This window comes from Sander lucioperca, chromosome 3 (genome assembly GCF_008315115.2).
Source record: "Sander lucioperca isolate FBNREF2018 chromosome 3, SLUC_FBN_1.2, whole genome shotgun sequence".
NCBI classification, from domain to species: Eukaryota; Metazoa; Chordata; class Actinopteri; order Perciformes; family Percidae; genus Sander; species Sander lucioperca.
Genome location: NC_050175.1, coordinates 20,026,233 through 20,047,523, shown reverse-complemented (window position 1 = coordinate 20,047,523; position 21,291 = coordinate 20,026,233). Strand labels below are relative to the sequence as shown.

Here is a 21,291-nt window from a genome sequence, read left to right as displayed (position 1 = left end):
GAACCCCAGATTTTTTTTATTGGTAAGTTTTATGAGTAAGGCAGTAAGACAGGGCCTGCATTTCAGTTTACTTTTAAAATCCTAATGCTCACCCTTAATACTAATACATAATACTGCTGATATTTTATGATATTATATTGTAATAGCTTCACACACAAATCCACATTATTTGTATTATGCTTATACTGTCATCCTTTGCTGTATAAAAGGGTGAAAGTGAAGTTTTTGTTAAGACACACAAGTCCATTTTTCCATGCACTCACTGTTTCAATTCACAGATTTGAAAAACTACCACTAAAATTGAATTAGATTAGTAAAACTACATTGAAATATTTAAATTTTTCAATTGTGCCTTACAGTTTCATATGCAAAATATGTAAATTATGTCCAAAAATAAACATTTTTATTTATGTATTCCTTGAAGCAGTATCTCATTTTATATAATCAATTTTCAAAATGTTGACCAAGTGCTTTGTAAAAGTGCAATTGATACCAGATCCCATTTATAGGCACTATTATTCTGTTAGGTGTGCAATTAATGGCATAGAACACTGAATGGTAATCATCTCACCATAATAGATGAAATATTCAACCTCCTGATGTTCGGGGTTTTTTTTAGCATTTCATGATACCACAGCCAGAAATTTAAAAATCATTATTTTTGTTATCTGCATCTCATTGATTTGTGCACAATACCCCAACATAGCAAATATATTATTCACACTTGTTTACAATTAATTAAACATTTAAAGCAGTGACACACTTTTCTTCAGGTCATCCTAGATTTGTCTACAGTGTGGCTGGAGACCATTTGCTGCCAATTAAATAATTGGATGTGACTTAGAAACTCTTGTCAGTCAATTTCCTGCAGATAAAAGTGCATGAAAGTATAGTATGACAGACACTGCAATTCACTTATAACATGCTTTAATGTTATCACTGTTGACAAAGCCTTTTTAAGTCCATTCTGGATTCAGACTATATCCTCATCACATCATCAGTTGTGGAAAAAACGTTTTTCTCAGAGCTGGAGTTTTACCTCTTTGAAAACAACATATCAGCTTGGCTGCAGCTGTCCTTACCTCATGCAGGGGGCAGCACGTCCCCCGCACAGGTCCAACTACAGGAGTGTTTATCCGGTGTAGAAGAAGCACCAACCCAAACAGCCCAAACAGCCTGCGGTGGAGGAGTGTTTGGAAAGGTATGTGTCGGTACACGCTCTTTAACTGAATGCTAACATATATGTTTTACTAAAAGACAAGGCTCAAAATCAGCATCAAGACTATACTTCCGCCTAAAACTCACAATTTATATTTTTCAAAAGTTTAGCTTCTGTATTAGCTAGCTAACGTTACGCTGTTTGCTGTCATTGCATTGCTTTTCCTCAACACGTTGAAATAACTTGATGTGTAAAACACACTACCTCTAGCTCTAACGTTTTTCTCTAACTGTAGAGTTGCGAGTCTTTTAACCCTAACTAACACACTAAATCGCTAATGGTAGCTGGCTATCGTTACATTAACTATTTCGCAGGATTATGTTTAAGTTACCTAATTGACATGAGAGCAGAATGACATTTAGTTTTAGCTAGAATATTTTTCTTTTACACAGTTTTTGACAGACGTCAACGTCTCATCACATGTAATTGACATATTCATGGGAAGACGGGCCTTGCTGTAGTTGCCATAGTAAACAATAAGCAGGACATTTATCTTTATGGCAGCGGACCATCATTTCTTCACCTGAACGGTGAATAGAAAAGTATTCAAGTTCAGTTACTCAACAATAACCGTTAATACTGTAAGTGATACTTTTCTTGGCTGTGACCATCACATTCACGTAGTCACAGTGTTTTTTATCGATTCATCCAACTAGTGTAAAACAAAGCATCAGGCACTTTGCAGTAGTAACGTTAGCTAGTGTGTGTCTGGTGAAGTCTGTGGGTTCACCCCGAGGATGCATACACATAATTACCCAAAGAGACAACACATTTGAGGTGGTGAGGATAGTTGTATAATAATAATAATGGGTGTTTATTACTCTTGCAGAATGCCTTTCCGTTTCTGCCCCCAATGTGGGACAAAGTTGCAGCCTGATTTTAGATTTTGTCCATCATGTGGGGAGAAGCTTCCCTGTCCTGTCTATGAATCTGAACCTGTGAGTACGACGCCATCGTTAAGTCTCTTTCCAGCCAAAAGGGATGAAGCACTAACATCAGTAGTTAAATCAAGCCTTGCTACAAGCTCAAGTTGTGAGCTCATGGGAAGTACTGGTAAATATCTTGACAATATTTAATTAGGAGTTACTTGGTGTTATCCATAGATTTTAGACTTTGTGTGATATATAAACATTTGAAAATGTAAATTCTCTTTTTCTACAGCCCATGCATGTAACACCGCAGCTCCAGTTACAACTCGTCCTGCACTGCGAAAGACCCGTAACTCCCTTCGTCTAGACAGGGAAGTTGAATTCAACATTAAAGATGCCACTTCACCCATGGTGCCCTCCACTAGTCCTTTTAGAGATGACAGGATCAAAGGTAATTAAAATGGTCTGGAAGCAGACTCTGCTTTGCTGTTCTGAAGGAGAAGATTTGCTTGCCAAAAACCGTGTCCTGTACACTGTCCTGTGACTCCACAGGACAGTGTCTCGGAGTCACAGGACAGTGTACAGGACAATGTCTGACTATCCCGGGACAGTCATGAAGTCACAGGACAGTGTCTGGGAGTCACAGGACAGTGTACAGGACACTACAGGACAGTTTTTGCTGCCACTGCTGCTGCATTTAGCTTTATTCTTCACGCAACACATACTGGTGGTGCAGATGTATAGATAAAACAATTTTACAGCTGATGCCTTTCTTTGGAACAAAAACGCTGTGATTTGTATCAGCAGATAATGGTGTTGGATTGGTTGGAACTCCACCAAAACAGCACACGGTCACTTTTAAGCTTGACACAGGGGCAGAGTCAGCTCTAGAGTCTTCTACTGTCCTAAAATTCCCTCGAACTGGTGAGCTGAAACACAATACATTCCTCATGAAAAATACAGCGTCTCTCTCTTCTCTTCTGTTAAAATCTTTTCTCTCATTCATATTGATTGTGGCCGGATCCATGTGCAGTGAGGGGAAAGGAAAAACTCTCCAGCCCTGCTAAGCAAGTAGAAGAGGGAAAGAGGCTGACTGATAAAACAAGTTGTAAAGCAGAGGAATCGACGGTAGACGGCTCTCCAGTGGCTGTCTCTTCCCCTGTTACCCCACCAATCTCCAAGTCCCCTTTAAAAGGTGATTAAAACATTTTTCTATTCTACCACACACACACACACACACACACACACACACAATTACTTGCTTATGTACTTATTAAGTAAAAGGTTAGTTTCACCAGTAAAGTTAGGCCTTCCACTAGAGGCTGACAGAAGTTTTAGAGGACGATGGCAACTTCCTCCTAACTTTAAGAAAATGTAAAACACCACATACGATTACAGTTTCTGAAGTGGCTCATTTATGAGAGTAGGAACAACTAAAGGGCTCAGTTCTCAGGTTGTGAACTTGCATTTCCGATTCCTAAAATAGAAATTGGTTTGTAATCAAGATAACTGGAGACGTGGTTAAATCTTAGTAGGTCACTGTGTAGTTGTGTAGTCACAGTTGTGCATCATTTGTTCATGTGAGTGTGTAACATTACTTTTTCACTCTTCATACATAAAACGTAAATGGTTGGTCGTGTTTGTTTGCATGTACAGCAACAGGAAAAGGCAAAGCCAAGAAGGCAAAGCATGCGCCCACTGTGGAGCCGCTACGGGAAAATGAAGAGGTGACAGACACAACGGGCAAGAAGTGGAAGCTGGAGAAACTGCTCAGTCAGAGCACGACAGAGCTCATCTACGAAGGTGAGACCTTGTACATGACATCAGGGGAAATACTGGAAAGGAAAATAAATGTACAATTAAACAGTCTATTATTCTGGGATAGTCAGATTGCATATTAGTGATGATAATATCACATTGCAGTTAAATACTTTAAAGCAGATACAAATTGTTCTGAGATTAAAACAAGACAGATCACAACAAACAAATACATAAGGAAATGTACATTTAGAAACTGAAGGAAAAAAATGACCAATGTTTGTTTTCTATATTTATATTTCAGGAGAAAAGATAATAATTATTATACAGTAAATATTTCTTAAGGTTTTATAAACAACTAGTGAACTAATTGTGTTTACTCATCATTTACAACATAGCTAGTTTACCAACAAAAGAAAAGTGCACCAAAATAGAGAAATTATGTTTTAGTGGTACCTTTTATCAAACTTTATTTTCGTTTCCAGTATTTTGATTTAGTTATGAGTTAAAATGTATCTTAACAGTTTCTTGTGTCCACTTAACTTCATGAAATCAGATTTTGTACCAGCCGTACACAAAGAGATGGCTAACCTAGTTCAGCGGACAGAGCTGTTGTCGTCTGCAGCAGGATAACAATTGACTCTTAAAAATAAATAAAAATGAATGGTAGAAAAGAGCCTGTATTATCACTATTTAATAATATTGTTTTGTCTGTTTTCAGTTTTGCAGACAGTTTCAAGATCCAATTCTAAGGAGTCAAATCACATCCTCAAACTGGTAAGTGCCGCCTCGACACTCATTGCAGATTTGAAGGTTTTCTGAGTACTCCATCCAAAAAGTGATGAATTATTATATATGTATGACTGAGGTGTCATAAATTAAGAAATAATCGCTCTCCCACTTATGTATTGATTGTTTTTATTTGTTCTCTACTCCCCTTAGACTTCCCTGAGTGAGGATCAATAAAGCTTATCTTTTCTTTCTTTGTCTTAGGGAGCTAAAGATGGAAGAATCTTCAATGAGCAGAACTTTCTGCAGAGAGCTGCTAAACCTGCATCTGGTGAGGATTTAGTTTGTTTCAAGTTCAGCACCTCCAAATTAACACTTTTTTTTAATTTCTAAAAAACTGTTGTAGTGTCACTCATGGAGGGTGGGCTGCAGTCATGCCGTGACTAATTGTTCTGATGATAAAACAAGAGGAGTAGATGTTATTAAAACAAAGGTAGTGGCTGTATGTATCACAGTCAAGTGCTTCAGTGTTTGATTTGGCTGTAACAGGCTGATCAATAATCAGACAGACAAACCGTTCTGGCAGTTTGTCTTGTGCTCTAGTTTCACAACATTACAAAAATATCATTTCATAATCCATTGAGAGAAAAGCAGAAGTAGACAAGAACTTATTCAACAGGAGCATCGTCATGCCAGTCTGGGGGACAAATCAATTCTCGAACTCTCTTTAGGTGCAGTCCTGGTCTGTCAGGAGTGTAACTTTACAACTTGATCACTGTACCACACACATCATTATTACCACCTATTGTCTCTCTTTAGTGGACAAGTGGATCAAACAAAACAAGATGGATTTTCTGGGGATTCCTTCCTGTGTTGGCTTTGGGCTTCATGCAGAGTCCTACAGGTGTGAATATGAAGACATTATATGACAGTTTGACATTAACTTTGGGTTCTGCTATAAGTTGTTCTTTATCTCTTTTTTTTTTTGTTATAGGTTTCTGATTTTCCCCAACATGGGCCAGTCTCTCCAGTCTGTCATGGAGGAAGAAGATGAGCTTCTTTCTGAGAAAGCTGTCCTTCAGCTCGCCTGCAGAATAGTGAGACAATATTCTTAATCGTAATCATGATCCAGAACTTGTAAAGAACTGTGATTTTCCCCTCACTAAATAAACGGTACCATTTCTTTCTCCTTGCAGTTAGATGTGCTGCAGTATATCCATTCAAACGAGTACGTTCATGCTGATATTAATGCAGAAAACATTTACATCAAACCAGGACAGAAATCACAGGTGAGAAATATTCTGAAGTACAAACTGTAATCTGTCAGTGTCCATGATTGAAATGTGTTTTAAGCTCACCACTCTTTACGTGTGTGTGTGTGGGGGTGTGGGTGGGTGTGTGGGGGTGGTCCATGATTAGGTATACCTAGTAGGATACTGCCATGCCTTCAGGTACTGTCCAGGTGGACAACATGTAGAGTACCGTGAAGCCAGCAGAACACCACATGAGGGCACCATGGAGTTCATCAGCCTGGACGCACATAAGGGAGCGGGTGAGTCACTTCTGTGGATCACTGATTCCTTTTCCCACTATCGTCAGCGAATCGGATGCCATTTCACTCTAGACGCTACTGTAAACCAAACACTACCAAAATATATTTTCGAACACCTGCACTCCTCCCACAGTCCATCTGTCTGAACACACAGGCTTCACATAAGACTGATTTGATTTTTTTCTTGTGGAGCTGCTGATTGTGATATTGTTCAGTGTCATTCAACTACACTGTCATTAGAGTCGTTTGACTATTAAAATCACATCTGAGGATTGTTTTGTGGTGTTGATGTATCACAGTACAGTAAATGTGGGAGGGAAAACAGATGTCGTCATCACTGTCTGTGTGTGCGTTTACCTTTCAGCTCCGTCTCGACGCAGTGACCTGCAGTCTCTGGGTTACTGCATGCTGCGCTGGCATGCAGGGACGCTGCCGTGGGCCCTCCTTGCTCAACCGGACCAGGTCGCCACGCAGAAACAGAGGTGAAAGAGAATTTATCATCACTGGGATGTTTAAAGTCCACACACCTTTGAATTACCATAGACATACTGAATTGTTTCAACATGCCTGCATAACATTAAAACCTGTGTGATTAATTCACTGCAATATATTTCTTGTCCTGCCTATGCACCACCTGTCTATACTTGTATATCGCATTGCACTTTTCTGCTTTTTTTGCACTTCTGGTTGGACGCAAACTGCATTTCGCTGTCTTTGTACTTGTACACTGCACAATGACAATAAAGTTGAATCTAATCTAAAAAAATTAAGTTAGTAGTACAATACAAAGAAAATGCTAATTACTCAAAGATCTCATTGTAGGTACATGGAGGATGTTCCTGCACTGTTAAGTCACTGCTTTGGGAAGAAGAGAGTTTCCAGTGAGTTTAAATGTCTGTTATATAACACATGACAAGTGTGTAATTATGTGCCCTTGGCTGATTATATTTGTGTGTGTCTCGGTGTAGGTGCATTTCAAACGTACCTGACTGAAGTGATGACTATGCAGTACTCTGAGCAGCCGGACTACTCATTGCTGAAGGCCGGACTCAGCGCCGCTTTACTGCAGCTGGGGGGGTTACCGGAGCAGCCGCTCAGTTTTTAGGTGAGGGCACATACAAATGTATTTGTTTTATCTCACAGGGTTCAGACACTTTTTATGCCTCTGTGCCGGTGATAGCCGTGGCCGGAGGCCTTATGTTTTCAGGTCGTCCATCCATCCCATTCTTGTGAACTTGATATCTCAGGAACACCTTGAGGGAATCTCTTTTTCTCACTTTGACTCAAGGATGATCTGACTCTATTTTGGAGTTCAAAGGTCAAGGCCATTGTGACCTCACAAAAGACACGTTTGGCCATAACTCAAGAATTCATTGCATTTTATATCCAAAAGGTCAAATTCACTGACACCTTAATGCTCTGCAAAAACACTTCCTGGCCATTATAACGACGCCATAACTCAGGAAGAGAAGGGGAGACATTTGTCCATTTCTGAATTGGTGACACTAATCTTGGGTGACCACTTTAAAACTGTGGTGACTGTTTAGATCTTGTGCTGCCGGGTTAACGATGCGTGCAAAGCATCCATGTTTTGCCAATGAATATGTGACCTAAACATCAAACTGTGTTTACGTTTATTATGTTGTAAGTTGAGCACCTTGTGCATTCTGTGTGAATATAATATTCAGATATATCTATTGTGTTTTATTTTCAGAGAAATGGAACAAAAGGAAGACAATTTGGAAGATTTTTAACTTTTTTTTTTATCATGCTGTTTCATCTGTGATGTTTTCTTGCACTGAAAGCGGAGTGTTGTATAGAGTTCAAATTACACGCATGTTAGGCTGATGGGTTTTGATTGGGATCATTTTACGCATTCGTGTTTTTTTCATATTAATTGCACTGTGCTTTTACCGTTACAAGGGCAACGTGAATCTCGCATCAATGTGAGAACGATGCAAGTTCACAATATTTGATGCACAGATTTGGGTTTTGTTGACACTTTGTTAGTTAAATGTGTCAGTGTTCCTCTTAACTGGGTGTGTGTTACAACTGTTTTTACTTCTTTGACATGAACTTAGGACTGCTGAACTTTTCCTTAAAGCGAGCCAACACAGATGTAGATTAACATAATGTAACATGTGTAGGCATAGCTAATTTGCCTGAATAAAAAGCAATATTTCTTATTTAAAACAATGTGTCCTTTCACTTATAGTCTGAGAGCACCAGAAACAATCACTTATGCTCTTAAGAATACATCTTCAGTTTAAGAAATCGTCCTTGAGGAAACGTTTTTTTCGCTCGTTGCGATGTTTTCTGTACTTAACCATAGTCTGTCACAGTCCTAATTACAGATTACACATGCTGATTCATTTAACACAGACCTGTTCATTTTAAAGAAACCTTTATAAAGTTTAAACATTTCTGAACATAAACATTTTAACATTTCAAGACATATACAATTCTTTATATGAAACAGTAAATATCTCTTATTGTGCACACTCTTTAAGTAATTCAGAAAATAAACACTGTTATCTTTTGCCTGATCTCTCCCGTCGTGGCATTTAAAACCTTACATCTCTGTCACTTGAGGCACTTTCTGAATGAGAGGCTTTTGTAGAACAATGTAAAGCATGATGCTGAAAGACTATAGCGCCCCCGCGAGGCGACTTTTGTACACAGCTACAGACCCGATGGCTTCCTTGCAGTAGAGCCTAGCTTACACACTTAACTGATCAGTTGAGCTTTTTATACAGACATGCTGGCAGTGTGAGGCAGCTTCACATGCAGGTTTAAATATAGTTTACACTGCAGATTGTTTTCATGTTGGACCAAAGTTAGTTTTGAGGAGAAACTCAAGACTTAATTGTTTATATTCAGTCATAATATTACTCCTTTTATATTGTTCCTTGTTGTTGCTTTGAATGTAAAATCTATACTTTGTGTATTTCTGAATAATTAACTGTCTCTGATGCCTAAAATGAAAAGATCCTGTTGGTTTCCAGGGGTACATTCCTTTGGAAATTACTTCATGTCCACAGCACGTTGATAAATCTTTAGACAAACATATGCTCATGAAGTCTTTTTCTCTCTCACTAATGGTGGAAAGAGCTCTGGGCTGTACACTGATTTAACACTGAAAATCGTAACCTCTAAAGTTTTTTCATATCCACAAACACTGATAGTTTTGAAAACCTTTCCATGAACTCAGCAAGTGATTGTATGCTTGTCTACAGATCGTCAACTTGAACTTATAAAACCATTTAAACAGTTGTTAGATTACTTCGAAAATGCACTGTAATAAAGCCACAAACAAGGCCGCTTTTAGATGTTCCTGAAATGTTTTGGACATTGAATTTTCACATGACAGGAACAGTATGAAAGTGTAAACTAAGTGGTGTCCCACTTCAACTCAGGCAACGTGATGGGAGTATGTGTTGAAAGAATAAGGAGTTTGAAGGGTAGGGGGGGGGACTTTCAGTCATGACCGAGGCGCAGAAACCTTAAGGTTTATCGTTCTTGGTCAGGACAAGGCTAATCTGTGCACAAACTCGGCCGTAATGGAAGAGCTTGTTTGTCTGAGCAGTAAGTGGAACATCCTCAAGGCCTCCGATCCCGCAGTGTAACAGGGTGATGGCATGAGTAGATCAAATGGGGAGAAATGGTTTAGCTATGGTTCCACTGTGTCATTAGAAGACAGTAGTGGCCAAATGGGTTGGAGTAGAGGGACGCTCCTCCTGACCATGTGACGTGTCCTCTCCTAAAAGATTAAAAACGGGAAAATTAAACTTCTCAGGCCTACAGTCACATGAACAACTGTAGCCTCTGTTTACTGACAGACTCCTCTCACCGTGTTGTTCATCTCCCTTCTCCTCGCTGTGCTCCTCCTTCTCCTCGGGCATCTCCATCTGACACAAATCCTGCACGTCCTCCACGCTTGACTCCTTTTTAAAAAGAAAGATTTATTTTTACTTTCATTTGGTTAACATGACAATAAACCCACTCACATAACTGCTTTAAAAAACATTAATCAGACACTTTGATTACCTGTGATTCAGAGAAACGATCTTCATCCGAGTTCCTGAAACCTTCTGGGGCTTCCATAAGGATCTGTAGACCGTCTGCCTCCTCTTCATCACTATAGAGTGAGACAACAGCAACATACATGGTGGGTCAGATAATAACAATTAAGTGGAAACCCCTTTACTTACATATATACATACATACACTGAGTGAAATATTCAAACCCAAGATTCCATTTTATTTTTTGTTTGCATAGAAACATCTGGATATTTTGTACATCATTTTATACACATTTCCCCAAAATACAGCCTGATTTTGGGATCTTTACATAATGTATGTTGTCCCTGATACATAGATGAATAAAGTAAAGTTGGTCAGTGCGATTTAAGCGGTTTAGGACACCATAAGACCTTCTTTAGTATGATCTAATGGTGCGTCCACATTATGTCATTCACACAGTAAATACAAACACCCGAGTCGGAGATATTAGGAATTTCGGACCGCTACGATATCTCCCACAAACCATTGGCAAAATGACCACGAAGCCTCCATCACTAGCAGTTACATCTAAATAGCTATCTATTTGATCACTTATACAGTTGGGTCGGCTTATTTAAAAAGAGCTGTACGTATTTTGTATGGTTTCACTTAACACAAAAATGTAGCTAATGTAGGCTTTTTCAGTGGTGTGGCAGCAGTGGGGGTAATCATCTTGGAATAATGCTTAAAAACGAGTCAGAATAATTAGAGGTTATCATGTTCGTACAGGAAGTTTATTATTGTTAATTTGAAATACTTAAAAGACTAACTATTCAGAGCTCAACAATGACCACCAACACTGACCTTCCTCCAGAGTAAAAGTTCTCTTCATCCTTTTCTGCTTCCTCCATTTTAACTTCCTCCATGTTGTTTTGGTTCTCTTCATGTTGCCCATCATCCTTCTCCTTTTCTCCTTTGTCTTCCTTTTCCTTGTTTTCCTCTTCCTCCTCATTTTCCTCGAGGTCGGAGCAGTTGAGAAAGTCAAAACTTTCAAGGGCTGTCTCGACTTCCAGAGTGAAACTAGAAGAAGTAGGAAAAGGAACCTATGGAGAAAGCAAATGCAGGTGTTTAAATATCACCGTCAACACGTTAGACGTCAAAACAGAGTAAATGAGGTAAATGAAGCTTACCGTCGGAGTGGCCTCCAGTTGTTTTGACTCCTGGACGGACTGATATGGCTCACTGCGTTTCTCTGATGCTTCTACCTGGCGTCCCTCTCCTGCCTCCGTGATGTTGTCCTCTATTTCTGCTTCAGTCTGTCCAGCCTGCACTGACAAGTCCTCACATGCGTCGTCTTTTACCTCCACCGCTGAAATACACACTTGTGGGACGCCACTTTCAGACAAATCCAGTGTCTCCATCAGCGACACAGGAGGTACAGAGGAAACATCTGGGCATGAGCAGCTCAGGTCTGCTGAGGTTTCAGAGAGGTCGGCTGATTTGACAGACGCTCTATCAGTCACAGTACAGTCTGGACTATGAGAGCAGGAAGTCTGCAGATGGCCGTTGAGAACCGCGTCCGTCTGACAGAAAACCTCCCCGGCTTCTGTCTCATCCTCCTCTTGGTTGGATGAGAGCGACGGCGTCGACGCGCTGGACTTGTGCGGCGTGAACGACAGCTGAGTGGTGAGAGTGGTTTGCAGCATGTTGGAGGCCGTCAGCCTCTGAGCGGGGTGAGCCAAGGCCGGACTGGAGGAGTCGTCGGAGGATTCAGAGGAGTTGGACCAGACGGTCCCGTTCTCCATTTCTCCCTGTCGCTTTAGCAGAGACTAGACAGGAAACAAGACAGAGAGACTGTTAATTAGACTTATTAATCGCTGTTGTGTCTATATACAGCAGGATTACAGGATTTGGTTATCAAATGACGTCAAAAAAAAGAATATGCATATGATAAATACAACTGACAAACTAAAGTCATTGAAAGGGGGGCAACCAAGACTAAATATATGGAGTGGAACTAAATGTTAAATGATTAGGATTCATTGGGATTAATTAAATATAAATCATTTACCAACTATAAACATATATATATTTGGAGATTCACACGTACAGATTTTGTTGCATAATAATATAAACTGAATATATTGCTTTTTAGACTACAAATATACAAATGTAGGCAATATTAATATATCATTTTGGGCTCTGGTAACGTGATTATTTGTAATATTTTACACTAAATGATTATTAACGTTTGCCGTTTTCTTGATTGTTATATTCAAAAGAAAAAATCTCTCAATTCATTGACAAAGGCAGTGATTATTTAGTAAACCTTAACAATCTTACACATTATCATATATACAGCAGTATCTGCACCAGGAAATAAAAATGTAAGTTTGTTGTTTTAGAATAAATAACTCAAAAAATAAAATTTGAAAAAAACAAACAATATAGCCATGTTGCAGCTGACAAAATGTCTGATTGTCTTTCTTCAGATTTCGGCTCCTAATGATTACAAAAACAGATACATTGAAAAAAAAAAAATTACGTTTTGCAAGTAAACTCTTATTTGGCTTCTGTTCTGACTGGGGGGGAAAAAAGGTTCAAACAGCAAAAGTATGAAGGGAAATTTCACAGTTCTAGGTGTTTTCACTGTTGATTTGATTTGTTTTTTTTAAGTTCAATAATTGCAACATCTTTCCAAAAGACAATGAGTAATTGTGTTAAATAATCGTGATTTCAATATTGACCAAAATAATCGTGATTATGATTTTTTCTATAATTGAGCAGCTCTATGATCAGGCTTTTTCTATTATCTATTCTATTATCTATCTATCTATCTATCTATCTATCTATCTATCTATCTATTGTTTGGTCACTATAACTTCATCTACGTCTACGTCTCAACACACCGACTGTACAGAGGTGAATCTGGGTGTTGTACGGCTGAATTCACAACGCAAGGACGCCGTCCTGTCCGCCAAGACATCATGGAACGTCTCCGCCCGTGAGCGTCTCTGTCTGGGCCAACATCGGGGCATGCTCTTCAGCGAGGTGGGGAAGAGGAGGGACATATTGGAGCTCTACTCAACCACTATTAAACAGCTACAGGGACCACAGCTCCGTTCATACATGCTGCTGCTGTCACACGTCCCGCTACTGCTATCATTCATTCTCCTCGCATTAAGCACGGCACTCCCACAGCCACATGTCCTAACACACAGATCTCTGTGTATCTCCTCACATACATCAGTGCTACCGCTACACACAAAGCAGTTGGGGAGCAGCTGAAATAGAACAAGCCATTGAAATGACAGTAATAATAGCCATCAGTAAGATGAAATAAACAGTATATGTTGTAAAAATGTTAATGGTTTACAAACCCCTAATAAAGTATAAACTAGTGGTGTAACAGAGCAGGTGTGGTGGATTGTTGTTTGTGGAAAATGCTGATAGGATATTCCTTTTAATGTGACTCACATAAAACACCTGCTCCCGCATAGATGGCGTGTCAGGAGGGCTCTGATTGGACAGCAGCCGTTTGGAAACTGTACTCGTGGAGGATGTCTGGTCGTCCTTATCAAACGGACTGAAAAAGAAAAACAAAGCAGGACAAAGGGTGAAAAAACAGAGCAAAACACACCCGACTAAACATGTTAAATTACAAAAATAAAAGAGACCATGAGAGGTTTAAATACCTCCATGTGACCTCCAAGTTCAGCTTCACTGTCCCGAGGTCGTTGATATCCACGGCGAGTGTCTGGGGCAGCGGGCAGAACAGGTCGATCATTTCGCAGGACACGCTGCCCACCACCACATGATTGGCCAGGCTCTTCAGCTCCGTCACCTTGACAACCAAAATATGCAAACCTCAGAGAAATGAGGATAGGCAGAGACCATGGGAACTTAACAACAGAAGACAAAAAGCTAAAGCTGGCATTTTGTGAGAATGCATGTAGTAACTCAAATGATAAGGCTGACGATAAAACATATTGTACTGTAGTTTATTTTGAGTCAATCACACATACTGCATCCTGCTGATGTAGAATTCTCACTAAAGAAGCAAATATGTATTAATGCACAGCTGAAAATAGTCCACAACAAATGCACTGTTTACTGCTGTTTGAGTTACATTTGCAAAAAACAACTCTTAACTTAGTTAAATATTTAGCCTTTTTAATAATGAAAGTATGCCTTTGTGACCTGTTTGAAGATGATGTCTTAGGAACCAGTGGCCACAGACAGGTTAGGAAAGTCACACCCTATTGGTTTTGGTCTTTCCATGGGATTTGTTTACCATAAGAAAAATTAGGAATAACGCTAGCCTTGCCCTTTTAAAGCTGATTTCATTACCTTGATAGACAGCAGTTCTGTGACGAGAGGCATGAAGATGTACTCTTCACTGTCCCATATCTGCTTGACTTCTACACGGCCTCTTAGCCTCCAGCGTTGCCGCCCATAACGCATTAGGACCTGATGGGGCCAAAAAACAGCTGATGTGATGCAGCGGACGCAGAGACTCTGTTGTCTGTGTCTACGTGCTTGTATTTGTGTTTCTTACCTCATACTGGTCACCAGCACACAGCCGTGCAAAGCCAGCAAGGCCTAAAAAAAATCCCAAATGAAAGAAATATAAGAACTGGACAATGCAGAGTGGAGAAAATAGGAAGTGGTAGAAAGGGACTCACCCTTCATCTTGACGTGAAATTCTCCCATCTGGCTTTCTAATTCACTCTCAAGTGAGCACATGTGCTGCAGAGAAAGATGGAGGGAACGGTTTGAATAACGTAACTGAGATTTGTTAGAACATTAGAATATACAGTGCATAGTCTGATATCTACTTTAAACAGAAATAAAGTACAGCACAGAGAACCACACCCAGTGTACACGCTGAAACATACAAACACACTGACATCAGCTCAGTCACTTACCTCTGTACATTCCCTGTAGCCCTTGTTGGCTTCACTCAGGCTCTCTCTGGCCTCTTTGCTGCCAGTGGCAGAGTTAAAGGCCGCCACCATCTTACTTGCTCCATCACGCAGTCGCCGCTGTATACAATAAGCATCGTACAGCTCCTCAACCTGGGAAAGCAAATATTACAAAGACACACAAGTTTCAACAAATGAATGTAATGTTAGATTCTCACCTGAAGAGAGAATGAAAATGAATATTATAACGAATTTACTTTTATTTAGTGCCTTGGTTATTTTATTTTATTTTTTGAAAAATCATAATTTCTATGTAATAATTAAAGCACTTTGGAGCAGTGGAACAAGATGTAAACACAGCATTGACAGAATATATGGAGACATTAGCATTCATTCGGAGTCGTGTTTGTGTCCATCTAATGAATTTAAGTCAAATATGTACTCATTTATCTCTGATTTGGTCTCCACCAACTTCTAAAAGGGAAACATCTGGCAGGTGGTAATTCTCTGTGTTGTTGTTACTACTGGAATTGTTGGGTCTCTATAAATTATAGAATGTGGTCTAGACCTACTCAGGGCTTAATCTGAGCCGGAACCTTTTTTATTGGATCCGGCACCTCCTGTGTCACTCTGAAAAATTAATTGCCTAAATGAAAAAAATTAATTACCGTTTGTGTAGTGTTCAATGTTGTTATCTATCTTTATTCCCCATTGAAGTTCCACAAAAATCTTGCGTTTTGAAATTTGAATTTTCAGGGTAAGACGGAGGGGGGAGAGGGACGGAGGGAGGGAGGGGAGGCACTTCAACAGCGTGGCGCTGCACTTCAAGTGACACAAGCGCTTGTGCTGGTTGAGATTGCTGTTATAGCCTCATTTTACTCAGGGGAAAAATGTCAAAAAGACAACAAAGTTTGCTTAACTTTTTGAAATACGCTGGCCAGTCGGATCCCAAACAAGCAAAAACAGTTGCTGCCGATCAAGAATGTGGAGACCACGGCGGGTTTTTTGGTTAATTTAATATGGATAATTGCTGCTTGTGAAAACGATCGTTGCAGTGTATTTATTTATGTATTTTTTTTTTTTTACATTTCGCACCGATGCAGTGCATGTTCTGAAATAAAAATAAACATTGCCCAGATGTAGACACAGCATCGTTTAGGCTTTTTTAGTCAGAGTCAGAGAAGCTACATAGGTAGTGTAATTTTTTTTGTGGTTCCGTTACCTCCAACCCCCGTTTTGAGTCGCCGGATCCACCCCCCCTCTGCGCTCCGGGACCTCCCACTTTACAAATTAGGCACTGGACCTACTCTATCTGTAAAGTGTCTTGAGATAACTCTTGTTATGATTTGATACTAATATCTATATTAAATTAAATGACGCATTTCACATAGCCCTTTGATCCATCGTTTTAAAATAACATTTTGATTTGTGCAGCTTTAAATTAAAAAAAAATCTATCATTTATTTAATCAATTCCTCATATAAATACACACCTTGCTGAGGTGGAATTCCAGGCGACGCATAAACCTCTCTATGGCTTTCACTTGCTACAAAAAAAGAAAAGAAATAAATGACAAACTAATGCAGAAAGTCTCTCTTCACATCTGTATACAACAAGTGTGGATGGAACTCACCTTGTCCAACTCATACAAAGACCCCTGCAAAGAAAATTAAAAATTAGCATCACAAAGTGTCAAATTAACATCCTGACTGAGGACGGGAGACAACAGAATCCAGCCTGGTACTGAATGAGTCAATACTGGTGTGACTGGTTTGACTATGTGAGCTCTCACCAAACGACCGTTCCTCTTGTTCTCTCTGGTCTGCTGACCCAGACTGTCCAGCTCCAGCTGGTGGACCTGGAGGTATGACCTGACAACAAAAACCCCATCACCGTTACGTCTTCATTTTCAGAGTCAAAAGCATTCGCATCCTGCATATTCAGTGATTCTCCACCTGGCAGCCATCCACTGGAATGAATGCAAACAGAGCCTGAGAAGTGTTTACTCACTGTAAGCCTCTGCGTAAGGCAGCGTACACTTCATCCAGCCGCTCGGGCTGCGGGGTTTTAGTGGGTGGCAGTTTGGTCGAGCCTGTGAACATCCTGCTTCCTTACAAGGCACGTTTCTCTTGGATCAAACAGTGCTGAGAGAGGTAGAGGAACATGGGATCATTTTTTGATAAGGCCTTCATGGTTATTTCAATTAAAGCACCTTCAAGATGGGCATCAAGGAAACTGGCAGGACAGAGAGTTCTGCTCACCTGCTGAGTAGAGAGAGATTGTCACTACTGTAGCATGCTGGGAGAGTTGAGTGTAGCACTGTGGCTTTAATAAACCGAAGGACATGTCCTGTAATTATATAAAAAGGAGACATTAGAGACAAAAATGTCCCTCTTCAATTCATACCTCACTGTTTTTTTGCTCCTACTCTGTGATTATCAGAGATTCGGATAATTACAGAGGTCAATGGAGGAAACATTGTTAGTGGAAAAAAAAAAAAACTACTCTTTCACTTCCTTGGTCTTGCCACATTGTTTTGTTGAAAGTCTGAGATGGTGAATGACATGCATGTAGCAACCACAGTGGCCACCACTGACAACAGTAACAGGAGTACAGTCTGCTTGTGCTTCTCTTCCCCTTCCTTCCCTACTTCTCCACCCCCTCCACATCCAACACCAGAGTACAGGAAGTCTCATGGCTGACTCTACACAGGAAATTCTACACAGAAGTTTGGCCCAAGAATATAAAACCACCCCTCCTCTGTGTGCCAGGGGGTAAAAACTGACCCTTTTTCTACTCAAAGTTAAGTCATTAAACATTAGGGTGATGCCAAAGGCCGGGGGAAACTATAGGAAGAGCGGGTCGTGCATGAGCTAATCTAGTCACAAAAGAGATTACAGATTTAAACTAAACTAAACCCGTCAAGCAGGAGATAAATATTAAAACATTGGATCTGTGAATGAGCCAACACAGGACAGAGCTACTGGTGACATCTGCTGCTCATTGTCTTACACTAAACTCAAAACCAGGAGAGAAATGTGTCTTATTATAACAGATTAGATCAAATGTTCCACCTGTTGGAAATATAACACACAGATTATGGTCTTACATGATCAAAGCCTTGTTAGGGACAACATTGCTGGTGTGAGAATAAGCTGTATACACCCTGCTGTGTTCTCCTGCCACACAATGAGGACATGGGCTCGGGGTGCACCAGGCCGGGGGTTTAGTTAAACCGCTAATCTTAGCTGCACACTGGGAGGATTAACTGGAGTTGGTCAGGGGTTAGAACATGGCAAAGAAAGGGTGCCATACCAGAGAGCCTTTACGGATAAAACACCCCACCACCAACTACCTTTTGCTAAACATGGCCAAAGAACATGTGCAGGACTCGGTTCTGCACACTGAGGTGGGCACAGCTATGAAAGTGCAAAGTCATCATGATGATACACACATTTTACACACTCCCACCCACCCATAAATAGCTCAGCAGACTTCAGTAATATTGATAACTCTGTTTTCTCTCTGTCAGATGTGCTTTTATTCCTTCCCTTACATTAGGGATCATTAACTGGATTAACCCTCTCTTTAGAGCAGAGTGAACAAAGAGGACACTGTTTCCAATCACCTCACAAGACTGGAGTTTTGTTTAAAAAAGCCTTTGGTGCACTCACTGCATTCACAAGCACATGCAGCCTTGTTTAGCCAGTAGTTTAGGCCTACAACCATCGCAGAATCATTTTTATTCATGGGTTACTTTTGAAAAATGAATCAATCACTGAATAGGGCTGAAACTAATGCCCATTTTCATTACAAGCTGATTTTTTTTTTTAATTAAACAATTGTTTGTTTAGTCTATAAATTGTCACAAAAAGGTAAAACAAATGTCCATCTCAATAGATGAATAGACTAGAGAATGTGTATAAAAACAAACAATGGAATCATATAGACAAAAGGTTCACATTCAAAAAGATGGAATTAGTGAATCCTTGATAGTTTTGCTTGATAAATGACCTAAACCATTAGTCAATTATAATCAAAATAGTTGAAGATTAATTTTCTGTTGATGAACTAATTAATGTAACATCACAATGAATGTACCACAGCCATAAGTGATGTCTTAAATTCCGTTTAATCTGACCAAATGCCAAAAAAAACAGTGTTAGTTAGCCTAGATATTAGAAGAAAGTCATGTAAGTAACGTTTAGAGATTAATCATAATCATTACTGGAAGTAATTGATTTTCTTTCGATCAGTTGAACCACTAATCACTGGGTTCAGAGAGCATTAGTGCAGATATAAACAACTGCGTAGTTCACACCCCATTAGACCAGTGTTCATCCATACTTTGTGGGTCTTTTAAGGAGGAAGAGGAGGAGGAGGAGGATGCGGGGTAACGGTGTTACAATAAAATGCAACCACCTCTACTCCAGATTACTGGATTAGCCTAAACCGGCGGCAGCAGGCCAATGAGTCGGATCAACACGCTCACACATCACGGCCGTGCTCTTTACTTCAATCAAAGCAGCAAATGATGGAGCTCAAACAGCTAATTTAGAGAACCGGTGTCGTGCCAGATTTTGTATTCCGGACATATCCCACCCCAGCCCCCAGAGCTCATCACAGGCCACAAAAAAGTCCACTCCCGTTCTACACCAGGACCCCCAACAACATCCTGTTCCCTTTAAGTGTCGGTCCTACAACTAACAATACACACCAAAAAAAACAGCGGGGACAAATATGGATTAAGTCCATCACAGCCAGCTGGCGGATATAATTTCGATACCATCACAGGAAAGCAACTTCACGTCGGACGGACTCATGCCCATCTAGAGAAAAATTTAACAGGCTTCATCTTGTTGTGACCTTGCCGATAAGCAGCAGCCCCCCTACCTCTGTTTTATTGTCCGACACCCCGGAGAATATGACCGAAATCTCATTTCCAAGGCGATGCTCCACACAGTTTGCAGAGGTTTACAGTTATTCTGGGCGCTGTCCCTCTCCTTGATTTCGCAGTTTTTTGTGTCCACAATCAAGTTAGCAGCAGTTACCAAAAAGGACTTCCGGTTGCAGGTTTTCATTATAAAGGCTCCCCACCCGAACCGGCATTTGAATGAAGAAACACCTGGAAGAGCAAGAGTGGAAGGATTTCCCTTCCAGGACAGACAATAGGTGTCATACATAAACTAGACAGAAATAGCTGTAGCTAAATGACAATATGGAGAAACAGTAGCAGTAATGAAGCAAACACATACAATTAAGTAAATATTAAGTGTTATAAGTTAAAGAAGCAAAAGACAAGAGATATAACCAGCTAAACCATGTACCAGTGTGTACAATTTTAGATACCGACTCTCTGAGCTTATCAAAAATGAGCATAGTATAATTGTAGTAACACAGTAGGCTATCAAATGACACTGACTAAAAATAATATTATTAGACAATCATGAATGATTGTATATATAGACATACTGAGTAGACAGACAGTGACTACAGATAGAATAGGGGTAGTCTATTGGTCTGTTCTAATAATGATCAATTATATATATATTTGTTTTCATGACTGTGACAAGAACCTGCTATTTCTACCCTGTTGAGGCCATAGATATGGTTGAGGCCCTTTCCCCATATTTAACGTGTACATATCTGCCAATATTCCATGTAGGGAAACAGCCATAGATCAGTTGCATGTATGGGACAGTGTGCCAATTTGTGGACTTAAATTCTCATAAATGTTCAAGAAAACCCTAACCACATCTCTGATGGAACAAATGTTGCAACAAGCCATATTGTAGATACACCACTGATGACATACAAAATGTATTAGTTTAGCTAAACCAAATATCAATATGGGAGCTTTTCCAATACCCAGAACAGTCTTGCTGGGACAGACTCTCTAGGCTTGCTGTGCATTAGAAACCTAGAATTCGGCAATGTAGTAGATTATGTACGTGAAAACACAGTTTGGACCATTACACTTTCATGTAAATTCATCCCAAAGAGCAACATAAAATGAGGGCATCTGTTTTATTTTGAAAAGTCACTCCTCCAACCGGAAATCATGTTTCGGCTAGTTGCTGTGGCAACAAGGATGTCCCTCAGTCTGTCACTGTTTTCTCCGTTGCTGCTTGTGCTTCGCTGGCGACGCCACTGTGAATCCAACGGGGAAAAAAAACAGACATGAGGAGTTTCCGAAGGAGAAAGTGTCAACGTCTCCCACAACCACAGCCGTCGCCC

The 21,291-nt window shown here is 40.1% G+C and overlaps 2 protein-coding genes across 5 annotated transcripts; one reads left to right on the top strand and one right to left on the bottom strand.

Annotated features, from left to right (window-relative positions):
- The first annotated feature begins 1,078 nt into the window (after positions 1-1,078).
- Positions 1,079-9,192, top strand: vrk3 (VRK serine/threonine kinase 3). 3 transcript variants are annotated; one of them, XM_031314151.2, is made up of 16 exons: positions 1,079-1,201; positions 2,049-2,272; positions 2,381-2,539; positions 2,893-3,012; positions 3,122-3,283; positions 3,745-3,891; positions 4,568-4,623; positions 4,840-4,906; positions 5,395-5,479; positions 5,570-5,672; positions 5,772-5,864; positions 5,995-6,127; positions 6,492-6,609; positions 6,950-7,008; positions 7,096-7,232; positions 7,842-9,192. In XM_031314151.2, exons 2-15 carry the CDS (start codon positions 2,050-2,052, stop codon positions 7,230-7,232), a joined length of 1,662 nt encoding a protein of 553 aa, XP_031170011.1. In that variant the 5' UTR covers positions 1,079-1,201; position 2,049; the 3' UTR covers positions 7,842-9,192. The 3 variants fall into 3 exon arrangements, with proteins under 3 accessions (XP_031170011.1, XP_031170012.1, XP_031170013.1); XM_031314152.2 differs by having other exon boundaries at positions 7,521-9,192; XM_031314153.2 differs by having other exon boundaries at positions 2,896-3,012; positions 7,096-9,192.
- LOC116060542 (rho family-interacting cell polarization regulator 1-like) lies at positions 8,515-20,124 on the bottom strand. 2 transcript variants are annotated; one of them, XM_035999453.1, is made up of 18 exons: positions 19,948-20,124; positions 17,316-17,403; positions 17,065-17,198; positions 16,847-16,925; positions 16,688-16,711; positions 16,547-16,600; positions 15,058-15,207; positions 14,815-14,878; positions 14,688-14,731; positions 14,480-14,599; positions 13,825-13,973; positions 13,607-13,715; positions 13,039-13,170; positions 11,320-11,958; positions 10,994-11,232; positions 10,175-10,265; positions 9,978-10,071; positions 8,515-9,887 (listed from the first exon to the last, which is right to left on the bottom strand). In XM_035999453.1, the coding sequence occupies exons 3-18, from the start codon at positions 17,154-17,156 to the stop codon at positions 9,817-9,819; spliced, it is 2,151 nt and encodes a 716-aa protein (XP_035855346.1). In that variant the 5' UTR covers positions 17,157-17,198; positions 17,316-17,403; positions 19,948-20,124; the 3' UTR covers positions 8,515-9,816. The 2 variants fall into 2 exon arrangements, with proteins under 2 accessions (XP_035855346.1, XP_031170015.2); XM_031314155.2 differs by lacking the exon at positions 13,039-13,170.
- Positions 20,125-21,291: the final 1,167 nt, after the last annotated feature.